Source organism: Trachurus trachurus, assembly GCF_905171665.1.
Source record: "Trachurus trachurus genome assembly, chromosome: 21".
In the NCBI taxonomy this organism is placed as follows: domain Eukaryota; kingdom Metazoa; phylum Chordata; class Actinopteri; order Carangiformes; family Carangidae; genus Trachurus; species Trachurus trachurus.
Genome location: NC_139899.1, coordinates 32,553,139 through 32,570,968, shown reverse-complemented (window position 1 = coordinate 32,570,968; position 17,830 = coordinate 32,553,139). Strand labels below are relative to the sequence as shown.

The window sequence follows — 17,830 nt, the reverse complement described above, 5'->3', positions numbered from 1 at the left end:
TTTCATGGCTATAATTATTTATTTATTTATTCAATTATTTCATTATGACTAAAATGGCTTTCCATATGGGTCCGGTGTGAACGCCCCATTATTTAATCAGTTAACATTGTGGATTTTGAGTGGAACACTTTCGCTATTAACATTATTATTTTTGATGTGATTTTTACAAACAGTTTGTCTATGGCAAATAATTGCCATCATTGAGGGATTATTAACATATTTTATCATAATTATCATATCATTTCATTAAATCCAAAATTGTACAGTAGCTATATATGAAGAGTTCATTTGCAAAAGCAGATAAGTGCCATTTTGAAAAAAATGAGCTGATGCTTTTGAATTATTCTTTACATAGTGTTGTTTTCAATAAAGCTTTAATTTTTACATCTGTCTTTGTACATCTCATCTCCTTGGTCAAAGCCACTCAAGTTATCGGAGTTATCTGCTTTTGCAAATGAACTCTTCATATATGTTTTTTTGCACCACTATATTTTTATTATTGTATTTAATTTAATTACTATTTTTGTACTTTGTGACCTTTACTGCTCTTGCCAATACAAACATTTCTGTTTTCTGATTCTGATTCTGTAGTTTGTCGGAAACTTCTAATGTTTCACCCGGAGGCTGACCTAAATGTTGTTGTTTTTTCCCACTCGGGTGCTCATAATTACGATGTAATCGATATGTCATGAACGCGACATTATAGCCTCCATTCCCCTATTATTCAAAAAACCGAAGCGGGTGGCGTGTCTCTTTAAATGTGGGCGTGGCCAGCGGCAGAGAGGCGCTACGTAGTCCAGAGGGGGCGGGGCTTATCCCCCTGACAGGCGGAAGGAAGCAAGAGGCTTCGGCAGCCGGGGATCCAACCTTCAAAACGCCGGGGCTGAGTTGTGTTTGTTTCGCTGCTTCTTCTGCTGTCGGATCTAATCTGAAACTTATGGCTGCTAAAGGGATGAGCCTGTGCCGTGTGTGCTGCCTGCTGCTCTGCGTTATCACGGCGGTGCTGGCGGGGTGAGTAGAGAAACAGGAGAGAAACAGGAGAGAAACAGCAGAAAAGCGTCTCTCCAGCTGCTGGTGTTACACATGTTCCACTGTGATTGGTCCAAACCGGTTCTACATGTGTGTAGAGCTGCCACACACACACACACCGGTTCACACACAATAATAAAAATAATACTAATTGTGTTGTTATCTAATGTAACATTTAGTTTATTTTAGATGATAAGCTAAGGTTTTCAAAGCAGTCCAACTAAAGTTAGCTGTAGTTAGTTAGTTAGCTCTGTGCTGCTCCAGATCTCACCTGAGAAACGGCACATTTTTACGTTTTCCTCCATGTCAAAGTGACTTATTGATAGTTAGCTGGTTGTTAAATGATATATAGCAAACAGGAAGTGTTAAAGATCAATTCGGCGTCGTTTTTTTCCCCTGCTAAAATGGAAACAAACTGATGCTAAAAGAGATGGGATAGCCTATCTAGCAGCTAGCAGCCGGTTAGCTCCTCTATAATGTGTCATCCTCTGTTTATCCTCCATGTTTCATTCATGCAGGAGGGATTTCTACCAGATTCTGGGGGTGACCAAGTCCGCATCAGTCCGGGACATCAAGAAGGCCTACAGGAAACTGGCCCTGCAGCTGCACCCGGACCGAAACCCGGACGACCCCAAAGCCCAGGACAAGTTTGCAGACCTGGGAGCAGCTTATGAGGTGAGTGAGGCTGGTGGTGATGGAGCTGCTGTTAGAAACAAACTTCCTGTTATAACTTAAACATGTTACACTCACACTGATCTCTGTGTTTGGTGTTTAATTAACAGTCGGGAAACTGAAACATTTTGGTTTGGTTGTAGTTTTTTGTGTGTGTGTATGAAACAGCAGGAAACAAAAGTCTTTTGTACTATCTATCTATGCTGTTCTGTTAGCTATTTGGTTGTCGTTAGAAACGGAGCAGCTGCTGTGATTGGTCGACTAGACCGTGTGGCTGCTTCTGATTGGCTGTCAGGCTGCACACGCTGGCGCAGCGTAAAGACCGACGTGGATCATCATCAGTCAGTGGGAGTGGATTCAGATGTCACACTGACACTAACTGTAAAGACTCTTATCAGCATTATGTCATCATCTAATAAACCAGTGGCTCCCAAACAGTTTTTTTTACATCAAGGTCCCTAAATTGACACAGATCGCACCACAGACCCCCACTGGGCAACATTTTGATGCCAACACCAGAAATACACAAATGCTTACTTAGTCAATATATGTTCAAATTAATTTTTGAAAAGATTATAGTGAAATTTCTGGGGGAAAAAGTGGTACAATTTCTCCCAAAAAGTTGAAACATTTCTAGAAAAAAGTGGTAAAAATTCTAAAAAAAAAAAAAAAAAAAACAGTGGTCAAATTTATATATAAAAAAAAAAGGTGGCAAAAATCTAGAAAAAGTGGTAAAATATAATAAAAATAATTTTAAAAAAGTGGTAAAAAAATAAATAAAAAAAGATTTAAAGTTTGATTTGAAACGTTTCTTTGTTACTTTGCTACTACATGTTTCTTAATTCGTGTTGTAGCACATTATATTTCCACCATCATTCTGTATTCAGACCTTAGTATAGCTATGAGGTTTCTGAAACCTCTTTTTTCTATTATTCTATTTTTTTAATTTTAATGTCATACTTGATCTTGTCCATTTAGTTATAATTTAGAATACAAATCACATTGATTAATATTTATCTTCCGATCGTTTTTTGATTTATGGTGTATAAATATGTAGTTATATATATATATATATTTATACTAAAACTGAAAATGCTGTACGTGAGTGAAAGCTAAAGTTTTGCCAGATCGTCCACTCTGGTTTCTTATAATTGGACCCAAACAGCTTCCAACTGTTGATGTAGGACACGGCGGCTGTAGGATGTTGATGCTCAGGTGCCGTTGTGCAGCTGTGAGCCTGAGGGATGGAAACGTTATCCTCTCTGGTGGTTGTTCACCGTACCGGCAGCGCAGCGGCTCAGGAAACACTGCAGGGACAAGATGGGAGAAGTGATTTTTTACTCCTAAACATCTGCAGCTTCTGGATGCAGATGTTCTGAGTCAGCCAGGAATGTGCAACAGAAAAAAAACCCTCATATTAGTTTAATGTTTAATATCATTTGTGTTGAGCCTGTGTGTGTACGAGCTGTTGGGGGATAGTCGACGTGTATATTAATGCACTTGCTCATCACCGTTATGATCTAAAATCATAAAAGTCTGTATGAATCCATTGAGGTTTATGCTGCTAACACAATGTAAATAAATAAACACAGGAAACCAACCAAAAAAATGAAATACAGATGCAACAAAATGACCCGTAGCCTCCTGAACACAGTGTAAATAGCTCTGTCCACGCACTTTCACTATAAAATATCCTCCCATCAAGGTTTTTAAATCACAACTGAAATCATTTACTATGACATGTTTCAATCAAATTACTCCTTTAAGTCTCCTATTGATTGTATTCTATTTATTCCTATTTAGTAACTTTTTAAAGGACAATTACAGTCAAATTCAACCCGGGGCTCTACTATAGTTTCCTAATATTTGAGCTCTAACAGAATGAATCTGCAGATTTTCTTTTCGTCACCTGTTCTGCAGTAGTTCTGTCTGTTCCCCTGCCTGGAATCGTCCTTTAAGTACTTTATTAACTTAAATCTGTATTATTTTGACATATTATACATAAACAATGACATTACATTAGTAGTTGTGTGACTGACTGGTGTTTTCTTGTAGGTGCTGTCGGACGAGGAGAAGAGGAAACAGTACGATATGTACGGAGAGGATGGACTCAAAGAAGGTCACCAAGGCTCACACAACGACATCTTCTCCAGGTTGGTTTCATCACATCATAATGTCTCTTTACTGTAGTAGTTAGTTAGTTAGTTAGTTAGTTAGTTAGTAGGGCAGCAACAACAGATCGATTAGTAAAAGCATTAGCAGCGGATTTCATTATTGATTCGTTGCCATTAATACATCACTCATGTGAGGGAGCTGTTTGCTTCACGTTGAGCAGAGCGTAAAGACTGTAGGGAAATGTTTCAACTAAAATCTTCTAAAGTGTGAAACAAATCATGTTAAGTTAACAGTTAGTTTTGTGTTAGTCCATGGCCAGTTGTTAAAGTTGTTTGACATCAACATTTAGTTGTTTTTTTCTTTAATTCTTCTTAATAATTTATGACTTTAACAGCTCAGATTGTTCAAGCAGCAGCCTGTGATTTGTGCACTTTTCTGCACCATCAATTTGAAATAATGTTCTGTTTTTGAACAAAGAGACAGAAATTAAAAATGCTTTTTTTAAATCCGATTAATCGAAAAAAACAACAACAATCGACCGATTAATCGATTATTAAAGGGATAGTTCAACATTTTGTCAAATTGGCCCATCACCATAACCCCTATAGTCACAGCAGTAGGTTCGTTACCTTTAATTGTCGGTGCAAGCTATTTTTAGAACGGCGGAGCAGAGCCGTGAGCTGCTCAGAGCTACGCTACGCCTTCAGGGACAGTTTTTCATCAACAGTCTCTGTATTTCCCTCTAAAACAACTCTGTGTGGTAACGTTGTGTTATTATCTCATAGCGTGGTGAATGTGCAGGTCACAACTTGTCCACCAGAGCGTTGTGGAGTTGTTGGATTGTGTATTTGATGAGTTTGATGAGGGAAACCAAGAAATCCCATGAGCCTCCGTAGCGTAGCTCTGAGCAGCTCACGGCTCTGCTCCGCCGTTCTAAAAACAGCTTGCACCGACAATTAAAGGTAACAAACCTACTGCTATGACTATAGGGATTATGGTAATGGGGCCAATTTGCACATAAAATGTTGAACTATCCCTTTAAAATGAATAGTTAGTGGTTAAATATCTACAGATGTTGTCTCTTCTCTGTCCCTCTGCAGCTTCTTCGGAGACTTTGGGTTCATGTTTGGAGGAAACCGGCAGCAGCAGGACAGAAACATCCCCCGAGGAAACGACATCATCCTGGACCTGGAGGTCACGCTGGAAGAGGTGTACTCTGGGAACTTTGTGGAGGTGAGAAGGAGGAGGAGGAGGAGGAGGAGGAGGACAGGGTTCCTACGGATCCTTAAAAAGTCTTAAAAGGCATTAAATTCATTAATCTAAAAACCTTAATTGGCATTAAAATGTCTTAAATCAATTTTTCAAACGTCTTAAAAATGTTAACACATGGTAAGTGGTATTTTATGGTTGTAATTAGTCTCAAATCTCAAAATAATTGGTAACATTCCGACATAGAGAAGTTAGTGGCGGCCGTCAACGCTAAATCTCTCACCGTCACCAGCTCCCGAGTCAGTGTTTTGTTTTGTTTTCGGACTTTTTATGCATTTATTTTGAAAGGACAGCTGGAAAGAGACACAATCCAATGTTCATGTAGCAGTCACTTTACCTTGGATCACATAGGAAAGTGGGTCAAATTGTCCCTAACCCTATGTAATTGATGTGGTGTTTTTTTTTCTTTTTTCTGCATTTGTGTTTATTATGAAGTCGGTCTTAAATTTCATTTCAAGTGGCTTTAAAAAAGTCTTAAAAAGACTTAAATTGAACTTGGCTTAAGCTGTAGAAACCCTGGAGGAGGAGGAGGAAGTCTCATTCTGGTCCAACATCTGCTTGTCTTTCTCTCTGTGTCTCTCTTTCTCTGCTGCTTCTCTCACTCACCACGCTCTGCCTTCTTGCGGCCGCAGGTCGTGCGTAACAAGCCGATAGCCAAAGAAGCTCCTGGGAAGAGGAAGTGTAACTGCAGACAGGAGATGAGGACGACGCAGCTCGGACCGGGGCGCTTCCAGATGACCCAGGAGACCGTGTGTGACGAGTGTCCCAACGTCAAGTAAGTCAGACAGCGACCACGGTGGACGAACAACACAACACAACTGACTCTAAAGTCCAATCATGATGTATTTAAAGGGATAGTTCAACATTTTGGCAAATTGGCCCATTGCCATAATCGCTGTAGTCATAGCAGTAGGTTCGTTACCTTTATTTGTCGGTGTAAGCTATTTTTAGAACGGAGGAGCGGAGCGGCAGGCTGCTCAGAGCTACGCTATGGAGGCTAAAGGAATTTCTTGGTTTCCCTCATCAAACTCATCAAATACAAAATCCCCAAACTCCAAAACGCTCTGGTGGACAAGTTGTGACCTGCACATTCGCCACGCTATGAGATAATAATGGAACGTTATGAAACGGAGCCGTTTTCGAGGTAAATACAGGGTAAATACAGAGTCTGCTTGCTGAAAAACTGTCCCTGAACACAACGCGCATCAGCGGTTTTGCATGAATTTCCCTCTAAAACGGCTCCGTCTCGTAACGTTCCGTTATTATCTCATAGCGTGGTGATTGTACAGCTCACAACGTGTCCACGACAGCGTTTTGGAGTTGTTGGGTTGTGTATTTGATGAGTTTGATGAGGAAAACCAAGAAATTCCATTAGCCTCCATAGCGTTGCTCTGAGCAGCCTGCCGCTTCGCTCCTCCGTTCTAAAAATAGCTTACACCGACAATTAAAGGTAACAAACCTACTGCTATGACTATAGGGATTATGGCAATGGGACAATTTGCCAAAATGTTGAACTATCCCTTTAACACAGAAGAATATATAATGTTTAATTGAAAACTAATTGAGATGCCCCATCACTAGACCTATAGGCGTATAGTGGTGTAGTCTAATTTTTTGTAGTGGGTGAACTGCTTTTTAGGTGGTAAACTGTTCATACTTCTTGTATCACTGGTCAACGACCCCAAAACTGACACAAATTAGACCACGGTTGGACCCCCATTGGACAACATTTTGAAGCAAACACCATAAATACACAAACAATCAATGTACGTTTAAATTAGGCGTACATTTATGAAAGATTATAGAGAAATTTCTGGAAAAAAGTGCTACAATTTTGAAAAAAAAAATAAATAGTAAAAAGTTTTTTTTTTTATTGAGAAAAAATAGTAAAATTTCTCAAAAGAATTCTAGAAAAAGTGGTAAGATTTCGCAAAAAGGTTTAGAAAAAAAGTGGTTAAATTTCTCAAATAATTATAGAAAAATTTGGCAAAATTTCTCTCTCTCAAAAAAGGGGCAAACAATAATACAAAAAGTATATAAAGTAAAAAAGAAAAATTGAGAAGAAAAAAATTTGAGGAAAAGTGGTAAAATTAATTTAAAAAAAAAAAGTCAAACAATAATTTAAAAAGTGATAAAATTTCTGAAAAAAAAAAAAAAAAAAGTTAGAAAATTCTCAGAAAGTGGTAAAATTTCAATAAAAAGTTTCCCACTTTGAGAACAGGAAACACAGAGATACAGGTAACCCTTTAATTTACAGGCCGTTAATTACGTGATGGTGTCAAGAAATAACAATTAATTGCGTCATAATGTCTAGAAATAGAGCAGAAATAACGGTCAATTGCAAGGAGTTGGTGGAAAAAAATTCCTTTCCCAAAAGAGTCGCAGCATGAAAAGAATGTGTAATCTTTTATTATGAAAAACATGACATTGATATGAGACTGACCGTTATTTCTAGGCTGTTTTTAGACATTGTGATGCAGTTAATTGTTATTTCTTGGCTATTTCTTGACATTATCATGTAATTAACGGCCTGTAAATTAAAGGGTTACCCCATCAGGAAATCTAAATTAATAAATGCAATAAAGACTCAACTATGAATCAACAGAAACTAAAATCATACCAGCTGCTGAGGGTTTGTATTTCAGATTTGATGACAAACAGCAAATTCAAAAAGAGTTGATAATGTTTCAACTGAACTTGAGTGGAAAACTGTGAGGTGAATGATTGATGGAGCTGAGGAAGGGAATCTAATCTACACTCTGTAGTTAGTTGTTTTTCACAGTAAAGAAGTGGTTTTACAAACTGTCCTCTGTGTCCTAACTCTAATCAGTATGTAACACTCATTTACACCCACGTGTCACTTTATTAGCTACAGCTACAGAGACTAAAGCTATAACACACAGTCTGATGCTGTCATGTGTGAAAAGCTGCTGCTGAAGATCAGAGATAAAACTTCACTTCCTCTCTCGTGTCCTCAGATCGGTTGTTATAGTTCACTAAAACTAAAACTAAAACTAGCAGTGGAAAAATAACTGAATAAACTGAAATAAAAATAAAAAATGAATTAAATCCAAACTCCAGATTATTAAATAATACTCTAAAATGTACAAATTAAATTAAAAAATGCTGTTCTCTGACTCGTCTTGTCTACACATGAACATGTAACTGACACTAACGCTGCCTGGAAGGTGTTGACTCTGCTGCACCATCTGGGTCTTCTCAGTCACATTCACATGGCAGCGTTGTTATGCCACTTCAAGTTTCTGTAGACTGACGTGCAATACTAGGATGTTTCTTTAGTTCCCTCCACTCACCAGCTCATCAGTGGCTGGATCGGTGTTTGCAGTTGTGCTTAAAGGGATAGTTCACCCTAGAATGATATTTCGCTCATTATCTACTCACCCTCATGTTGACTAAGGGCTGGAAGAATTATCAGAGTCCACCGTCCCTTCTCTGAGTTACAGGGGGTCTTGGCGTAGCAGTGCATTTCAATGCAACGGTTGCAAAGGGACACCGGAGCTCTTCGTAAAAAAACACACACAAAAAAACATCCAAATACCTCCATGCTGCTCGTATGTAATGTCCGTCTTGTGCTGAAGCCCCAAATTGCGTAATTGTCCCGAAAAAAATTAAATAAGTCTATATTTTAAGCTTGTTTGTAGCGGAAGCTTCTCGAAGCTCCTCTTCCTGGTCCGTCCAAATCTCGCGTGATTTACGCCGGCGTCAGTGCGGTTACTGCGAATCACGCGAGATTTGGACGGACCAGGAAGAGGAGCTTCGAGAAGCTTCCGCTACAAACAAGCTTAAAATATAGACTTATTTAATTTTTTTCGGGACAATTACGCAATTTGGGGCTTCAGCACAAGACGGACATTACATACGAGCATCATGGAGGTATTTGGATGTTTTTTTGTGTGTGTTTTTTTACGAAGAGCTCCGGTGTCCCTTTGCAACCGTTGCATTGAAATGCACTGCTACGCCAAGACCCCCTGTAACTCAGAGAAGGGACGGTGGACTCTGAAGATTCTTCCAGCCCTTAGTCAACATGAGGGTGAGTAGATAATGAGCGAAATATCATTCTAGGGTGAACTATCCCTTTAAAGGTCGGGTTGGAGATCCTGAAAAAACAGTTCTATCTGGCCACATTTTGAAAACACGCATCCAATACAAGTCCAAGCCTCTTTCCTCAGACTTCTTCTCTCTGAAGCCTCCAGAGCTCAGGATCACGCAGCTTGTTCAGCGTTGGCTCACATCAAGGTGAAGCCGTGAAGGTGTCGACCCAATGTGAGCGTTGTCTTTTCCGTGGTCGTAACTTGTTGAAGACTCTGATTGTGCACGCGTTTAGTGCACGAAGAGGAGGGAGGGAGAGACGGCGATGGCAGCTTTGATTGACGCATCACGATCCAATTGACTTTGACTTCCCGTTTTTTCAGGATTGCCCGTCCCACAGGTGACTGACTTTTTTCATTTTTGTGAAAAAAGCATTTAATTAATTGGTTGCAATCAGAGTGTGAAGAGGATTTCAAACAATTTAGTAAAAAATGCTCCAGAAAAAGATCTCCAACCCCCCACACTCTGACTCTGAGGGGATCGGCTCCTTCCTTCGGTTTGTGACGTCTAACGAACCTTTAACTCTCTCTCCTCCTCAGGCTGGTGAATGAAGAGAGGACGCTGGAGGTGGAGATCGAGCAGGGAGTGAGGGATGAGATGGAATATCCTTTCATTGGAGAGGGTGAGTTTATTTTCATTTTCATTTTATTTGCTTATTTGTAACAGGACTCTGTATATCGAGGGCTTGGAGCCAGAGGGGCGTAAGTGGCATTTTGGGCGAAAATGAGTTCTATATATCAAAAGAAAGGTCTTGATGAGCTCTATCCAATGGTGCCAAAAAGACCTATCTGAGATCAAACTGTATTGAATAAAGCAACAAAACAATAAAGACCTAACACAAAAGTGTGAGTAATGTTTGGAGCCAGAAGGGCCTAAGTGCACTTACGCCCTTCTGGCCCTGAAAAATACATGTAAATACATGTAGGACCCACATGTTTGTTCAGAGCCAGAAGGGCGTAAGTGTAGTTGTTGCCCTTAAACAGCATTGAAAATGGCTGAGAAAACTGCAGACATGGAACTGTCTGTGGCAGAAAAGATTTTGATGAATATTATGAAACAAACTGATGAATCCTATAGTGAAGAAGTTGAAGATGAGTCAGAGTTGTTTTTGAATGTATGTCCTCGCAAGAGTGATGACAGTAAGACAGAATCATGCCTCGAGAGCCTTACTGGGGTCATCCCTATGTTCCCCAGGTCCTATGTACCTGTTTTGTGTGTGACTCACTTTTCCCCAAAAGGACCCGGGGAACAAGCCATTTTTGGTCCCATACCTGCAGTGGAGTTGTGACTTTGCAGATTTTTGCCTATTTTGGAGTGCGAAGTTGAGTTGTGACTTTAAGTGGGACGTGTAATTGTCCCATTGGTCGGGTTTAGGCAGTGAAGAAAGGAGTTGGTTAAGTTTAGTACAGTAAAAAGACCAGGTAGAGGCTAGACAGGCCAGATAGAGAGAGACAGTCCAGATAAGTAGAGAGAGTCCATCAACCAGCAACAGCGGGAAACATAGGACCCTTTTGAAATAATTAATGAATGAGTTAAATGAAAATGAATTACTTATTCAAGTGTTATTCAAGTGTTAATTATTCAATCAATTCAATGCATTATTCAGCAGATACGCCCAATATGTCCATAGAAGACTTGGAAATGTTTGGTGCCAAAAGGGCGTATCTGACGTTTTTGCCATATTTTTTTGATTTTAAAATGTTTTAGAACATGTTCATTGTGTTAATATGCCATAAGTTTATTACATAAATACTCATTCATATAAGTATGTCTGTGGTTGCAATGTTGTGGTTTAAGGTTAATGAATACAGTTGATTGAAGTGTGGTCAAAATTTTGTTTTGTCTCTCCTGTAAAGTTTGTCAAAAGCCCCTCTGGCTCCAAGCCCTCGATATGTAAATATGCCAGATTTAGCTCTAAAGCTAATTTCTCATCTGCAGTCCCGCGGTTCACACTAAAACAACATTAGACAAGGACAAAACAAAGCACAACATGGTACAAATACCGTATATCACAATACAGTTACAATACATCACAACACAAAAGTTGACATACCCTGGCAGAATTTGTGAAAAACTGGCTACATTTCAGGAAATATAATTGATAATTATGCAACAAAACATTTTTTATTCAGAGTTAGTGGCTGGGCGAAGCCATTTATTGTCACACAACTCTGTTTGATCTTTTTGAATCCTAATGATCAGTGCAAACACCAAAATGGCCCAGATCAAAAGTTACATACCCTCAAAGTTTTACCCTGATGATAAACACACAGACTGACACAGAACTTGATGCTTGTATTTAGTGTCTGTGCATAAAGAGTCAATGAGACAAACACCTGCACATTTCATCCATTGCTGCACTGACTCTGCAGGATTCTGAGTCAAAACATAAAAAGGAGATAAACAGATGTCCAGAGATGTGAGAAAGCCAGTCAGCAGAGTTCAAGCTCTCATAAAAGTGGAAATTGAGGTTCTGTTGATACCAAACTACAGTCTGGTACCATCAAAAATGTGTTGGTCAGACTCTCTGATCTTTTTTTTTTTTAAATGATTGTGTTATTTCTGGATGTCTCAACAGTTTAATTTGAATCCCATTAAGAATAAGAGAAAACTGTTTTGTCTGATCACTCATGTTTTCCTTAATGAATGTTACACAGTTACAAAATCTTCCAGGGTATGTCAACTTTTGAGCACAACTGTTTATACAGTACAATATATCACACAGTAGCTGCAGTCAGAAGGAGCAAGGAGTAGTACGAAATTAAAATGCATTTAATCGACAAAAAGTGTCGTAAAGTGCTGTTAAGATTCATTAAAATGCATCTGTCATAAAGTGCTGGTTTTAAAATGCATGGAGTAAAGTGCTACTACTACTATTTTTTAGTTTTCTAACGTAGGCTAAGAGAACTACCTTTAATGTTTACAGAGCTGGTTATCACTAAGCCGTGTTTTCAGCTGTTTTTTAAATGCTACAGATGTTGAATTTTCCCTTCTGACCAGCGGTAGCGTATTGTATTATTATATTATATTATATTATATTATATTATATTATATTATATTATATTATATTATATTATATTATATTATATTATATTATATTATATTATATTTTATTATATTATATTCCATGTTGGGCAACCATAGATTGATAAAACCTTCTGTGCAAAAGCTGTTCTCCTAAACTACTGGACCTCACAGCCCCCCCTGGTGGCTGATTTTGTTATTGTCACGAGTTTCAAATACATTAAAGGGATAGTTTAACATTTTGGCAAATTGGCCCATTGCCATAATCCCTATAGTCATAGCAGTAGGTTCGTTACCTTTAATTGTCGGTGCAAGCTGTTTTTAGAACGGCGGAGCAGAGCCGTGAGCTGCTCAGAGCTACGCTATTATGGGATTTCTTGGTTTCCCTTCATCAAACTCATCAAATACACAATCCAACAACTCCACAACGCTCTGGTGGACAAGTTGTGAGCTGCACATTCACCACGCTATGAGATAATAACACAACGTTACCACACAGAGTTGTTTTAGAGGGAAATTCATGCAAAACCGCTGATGCGCGTTGCCTTCAGGGACAGTTTTTCATCATCAGTCTCTGTATTTCCCTCTAAAACAACTCTACTGCGAAACTACTACTATGACTATAGGGATTATGGCAATGGGCCAATTTGCCATAATGTTGAACTATCCCATTAAATCAGTTTGTTGTTACCTGGTGTGTGACCACAGGTGAGCCTCACATCGATGGAGAACCTGGAGATCTGCGTTTCCGCATCAAAGTGTTGAAGTGAGAAAATGTTTTTCTATGTGTCGTATTATTATTTCTATATTTCTGTTAGTTTCAGATCAGTGAGATGATTATTTCTATCTTCCTGTCGGTGTTGAGATACTGATGTGCTCGTGGGCGGGGCTTCTCTCTCTCTGCAGACATCCGGTGTTCGAGCGGCGAGGGGACGACCTGTACACCAACGTCACCATCTCCCTGGTGGAGGCGCTGGTCGGCTTCGAGATGGACGTCGCTCATCTGGACGGACACAAGGTTCTGGATCACATGTTCATTCACATAACAACTCACCATCCTCATCCATTCATCTGTGAATTACAACTGAATCACACAGAAATATATTTGCGACTCCATAACATCTTTCCAAGAATATTTGTCTTATTTCTTGTCAAAATGTCTCATTTCTAGTCAAAACTAATCTCTTTTCACTTAAAATAAGACTCATCACCTAAAAATGAACTTGTTTTTAGATCATTTTCACTTGTTTCAAACTAATTTTCATTTGAAATAAGTAGAAAAATCTGACAGTGAAAGCAAGTTTTTTGTGCTTGTAATAAGGAAGAAAAACTTGCTCCACTGTCAGATTTTTCTACTTATTTCAAATGAAAATCTGCTTGAAAGAAGTAAAAAGTGTCTAAAAACAAACTACTTTTTATGCGAGGAGTCTTATTTGGTATAATGAGATTTGTTTTGACTAGAAATGACTATTTTGACTAAATAAGACAAATATTCTTGGTAAGATTTTGAGTTTTTGCAGTGTAATACAGATATGAATGATTGGTCCTCAGTCAATAATATAAACGATGACATTTATAAAATACAAAATTAAGAACTAAACTCCATAGTGCACATTTGTGATACTAAAAAAAAGACTGATACTAAAGGATTGAAAAGGAAAAAAAGGGAGAAAGGGACATAAGACGAACCGGTGTGACATACTGTACCTAATCCATCTGTCTTGTAGTCTTATGGCAAATGTAATTCTTTCCATCTTAAAAATGTCACAAATGATGTCAATCCACTCATCCACTGTAGGTTTTTTTTCTAGTTTTAACCACTTTCTTGTTATGGCTTTCCTACAAGCAGCACTTCAAATCTGAAATAAACTATTTGTCATTAGAGAGACAAAGGTAGAACTCTTAAATACACTGATACAAACTCAATAGGAATGTCTGTCTGGAATACCTTTTGCAAAATGTTATAGAAAGGGAACAATATTCAACAGAATATGTGAAAATGATTTGCCTCGAGGCCTCCACACTGTCTTCAGCATATAGATGAATTGTTATAGTGTCTTTTTTGAGCTTACAGTGATAAAAAAAAATCTTTTTTTTCCAGCAAAAAGCTCCATAGTGTTGAATTAGAGGTTTTCTATTGTATCTGACATACAGTAAATGTTCCCAGTCTTCTTCGACTCCTCCTCACAAACTTTATTATTACAACAAAGAGCAGCTTGTGATTGGACGGTTGTGTCTGTGTTTGTGTTTGATTGACAGGTCCACATAGTGAGAGACAAGATCACCAAACCCGGCGCTCGCATGTGGAAGAAAGGAGAAGGTCTGCCCAACTTCGACAACATCAACATCAGAGGTTCCCTCATCATCACCTTCGACGTGGAGTTCCCTCAGACGCAGCTGGACGACCAGCAGAAAGACGGTGAGCACCTTTAAAGGGATAGTTCAACATTTTGGCAAACTGGCCCATTGCCATAATCCCTATAGTCATAGCAGTAGGTTCGTTACCTTTAATTGTCGGTGCAAGCTGTTTTTAGAACGGCGGAGCAGAGCCGTGAGCTGCTCAGAGCTACGCTACGGAGGCTCATTATGGGATTTCTTGGTTTCCCTCATCATCAAACTCATCAAATACACAATCCAACAACTCCACAACGCTCTGGTGGACAAGTTGTGAGCTGCACATTCACCAGGCTATGAGATAATAACACAACGTTACCACACAGAGTTGTTTTAGAGGGAAATTCATGCAAAACCTCTGATGTGCGTTACCTTCAGGGACAGTTTTTCATCATCAGTCTCTGTATTTCCCTCTAAAACAACTCTGTGTGGTAACGTTGTGTTATTATCTCATAGCGTGAAGTGAAACAAGAAGAATGACATGGAGACTAATGCACGAAGATTAAAAACATCAATAAAATATAGCAATAGTAAAAAATTAAATGACTTAAAGCAGAAGTAAGCGATCCGGTGGTTTTGTCTAACTTCCTGTCAGCAGATGGAGTTAGCAGTCCCCGCCCTCGTCCCTACGTCACCACATTCACGCGCATCCCTTGGCTGCACACACAGAGAGGACCGCCCCTTTATGCCGTTCTCTCTCCTCATTGGATAAAGGTTGTAGGATACAAGGAAAGTTTTCTCCTGGGCTCAGAGCAGAGCAGAGTGACTGACAGACCCGTGTTTCAGACCAAACACTCTATAGAAGTGATTGCTGTCGGAAGATACAACTATTTAAGACTTATATTAACACAAACATTCCTCTTACTTCTGCTTTAAAATAAAAACACAATAAAATATGATGATATATATTTTTTAAAAACTATAAAATGTAATAAAATAGAATAAAATTCAGGATAGAAATATAGGACAAAATATAAAAACACTCAAAGGAAAGATAACAATAAGAGAGAAGAAAGTAATAAAATAGAAGACTGTAAAACTGTAGAATAGAATAAAGTAACTATGAGACTAGAACATAAAGCCAGATTATTATTATTATTATTATTATTATTTTTTTTTTTTTCAATTCAATCGTTTATTCACACATAGAAGAGGTATAAAAAATCATTCAAATGTTTGTTAATGGGACACCCTGAGAAGCATGTTGTACTGTATGTTCTGCGTTTCTGCCTTTTACATGTGTGAACTAATAATGGACTCTGTAGATTTGATGATTTTTCCAGAGCAAATGTAGGGTTTCTCATTCTGTTTCATAAAGCACATGTATCATGTGTCATAACATGTATCAATAGTGTGAAATTATTTCATAAAAACTTAAAATATGTCAGAATAACATATATTTCATAAGGCAGAAACACAGCACTGCCTCAGAGGTGGTACCTATCCACTTTTAAAGCCAGATTAAAGAGACGGGATTTTCATCATGATATATACAGTATTATTGAGATGTAAAATTTTGGAAATCACCAAATTCAGGTTGTTGTGAACATTAAATATCAGCTCTGTTTATTACATTTTATAAAGTGAGTTAAATGAAAACGTCACTGAGTTAATGTTGTTGTTGTTGCAGGTATCAGGAATCTTCTGAAGCAGGGATCTGTACAGAAGGTTTACAACGGACTACAAGGATACTAACACACACACACACACACAGCCTGGACTGAGTTATTACACACACACACACACACACACACACACACACACACACACACACACACACACACACACACACACACACACACACACACACACACACACACACACACACACACACAGTTACACACCTTCAATCAACAGGAGCGAGCTCCGTAATTCTGGCCAGGGTGTATTTATTATTTACAGATTGTTCTCAGGACGACGGCTTGAAACCCAATTTATGGATTTTATTTTTATTTTTTAATGTTCTGCAGCTCGTTGTCAGATTAGCAGACGTTACGTTTTATTTTGAAAGTGTACAAATTGTTTTTTGTTGTTACTTCCTTTTTGCTTCCACCACTTTATGTTGTAATGAGGCCTGAGGTTTATTTTAAAAAAAGACAAATTCACCTGTTTTGGGGGGAAACGACACTCACTCAGCTGCAGCTACCGACTGACCGGAAGAAGAGGAAGAGGAAGAGGAAGCGCCAGAACGACCTCCTCCTGCAGCTCCTCCACCCGGTCCTGTAGAGTTTATGAATGTACCAGCTCCACCTGTCCACACTGCAGTCTTTACAAGAATGTTTGTCTTATTTCTTGTCCAAATGTCTCATTTCTAGTCAAAACTAATCTCTTTCCACTTAAAATAAGACTCATCACCTACAAATGTACTTGTTTTAGATCATTTTCACTTGTTTCAAACACATTTTCACTTGAAATAAGTAGAAAAATCTGCCAGTGAAAGGAAGTTTTTTTTGTGTTTGTAATAAGAAAGAAAAACTTGTCCCACTATCAGATTATTTCAAGTGAAAATCTGCTTGAAAGAAGTAAAAAGTGTCTAAAAACAAGCTACTTTTTAATGTTATGAGTCTTATTTTAAGTAGAATGAGATTTATTTTGACTAGAAATAAGACAAATATTCTTGGTAAGATTTAGAGTTTTTGCAGTGCAATAAGACTTTGACTTTGTAAATAGGAAGAACAAAGCTCATCTGTTTGTTGTGTTTCAGTTTTTCTAATTTATGTTGGTTCTTATTCGTCTGTCCTCGATGCACAAGCTCCCTCCTCCTCCTCCTCCTCCTCCTCCTCCTCCTCCTCCTCCTCCTCCTCCTCCTCCTCTTTCCTCCTCTTTCCTCCTCCTCCTCCTCCAGGATTTGAGAGTTGATCTCTTAAGTCGATCCAACGGTGACGTTTTATTTTGAAGGGACGGTGGTCTACACTTCCTCCGGCATCACCAACAACATCGCTCTGTGACTCAAAGGGACGAGGCAGCGTCGACTCTCTGCCTCCCTCAGTTTCTAATGAAAACCTGGTTTTAAAGATCTTCCCTCCTCTCTGTTTCTACGGTAACTCTTCCACCCCTCTCCTCCTCCTCCTTCATCCTCTGAGAGAGTCACGGCCTTAAATGTGAATGACTTTGGCCATTTTTACTGCGTGTTCCAGGGGATCATGTACTTTTGACTGACTAAAAAAAAAAAGAAATAAAATAAAAGTTTCTACAAAGTGTGTCGAGCTGGTGTTGT

General features: G+C 38.7%; 1 protein-coding gene across 1 annotated transcript; it reads left to right on the top strand.

The window, feature by feature from the left end:
• The first annotated feature begins 824 nt into the window (after window positions 1-824).
• On the top strand, window positions 825-16,444 carry dnajb11 (DnaJ heat shock protein family (Hsp40) member B11). Its single transcript, XM_083996426.1, has 10 exons — window positions 825-1,011; window positions 1,548-1,704; window positions 3,757-3,854; window positions 4,917-5,049; window positions 5,718-5,860; window positions 9,735-9,817; window positions 12,928-12,985; window positions 13,126-13,237; window positions 14,479-14,638; window positions 16,244-16,444. Exons 1-10 carry the CDS (start codon window positions 938-940, stop codon window positions 16,306-16,308), a joined length of 1,083 nt encoding a protein of 360 aa, XP_083852552.1. The 5' UTR covers window positions 825-937; the 3' UTR covers window positions 16,309-16,444.
• The last annotated feature ends 1,386 nt before the right edge of the window (window positions 16,445-17,830 follow it).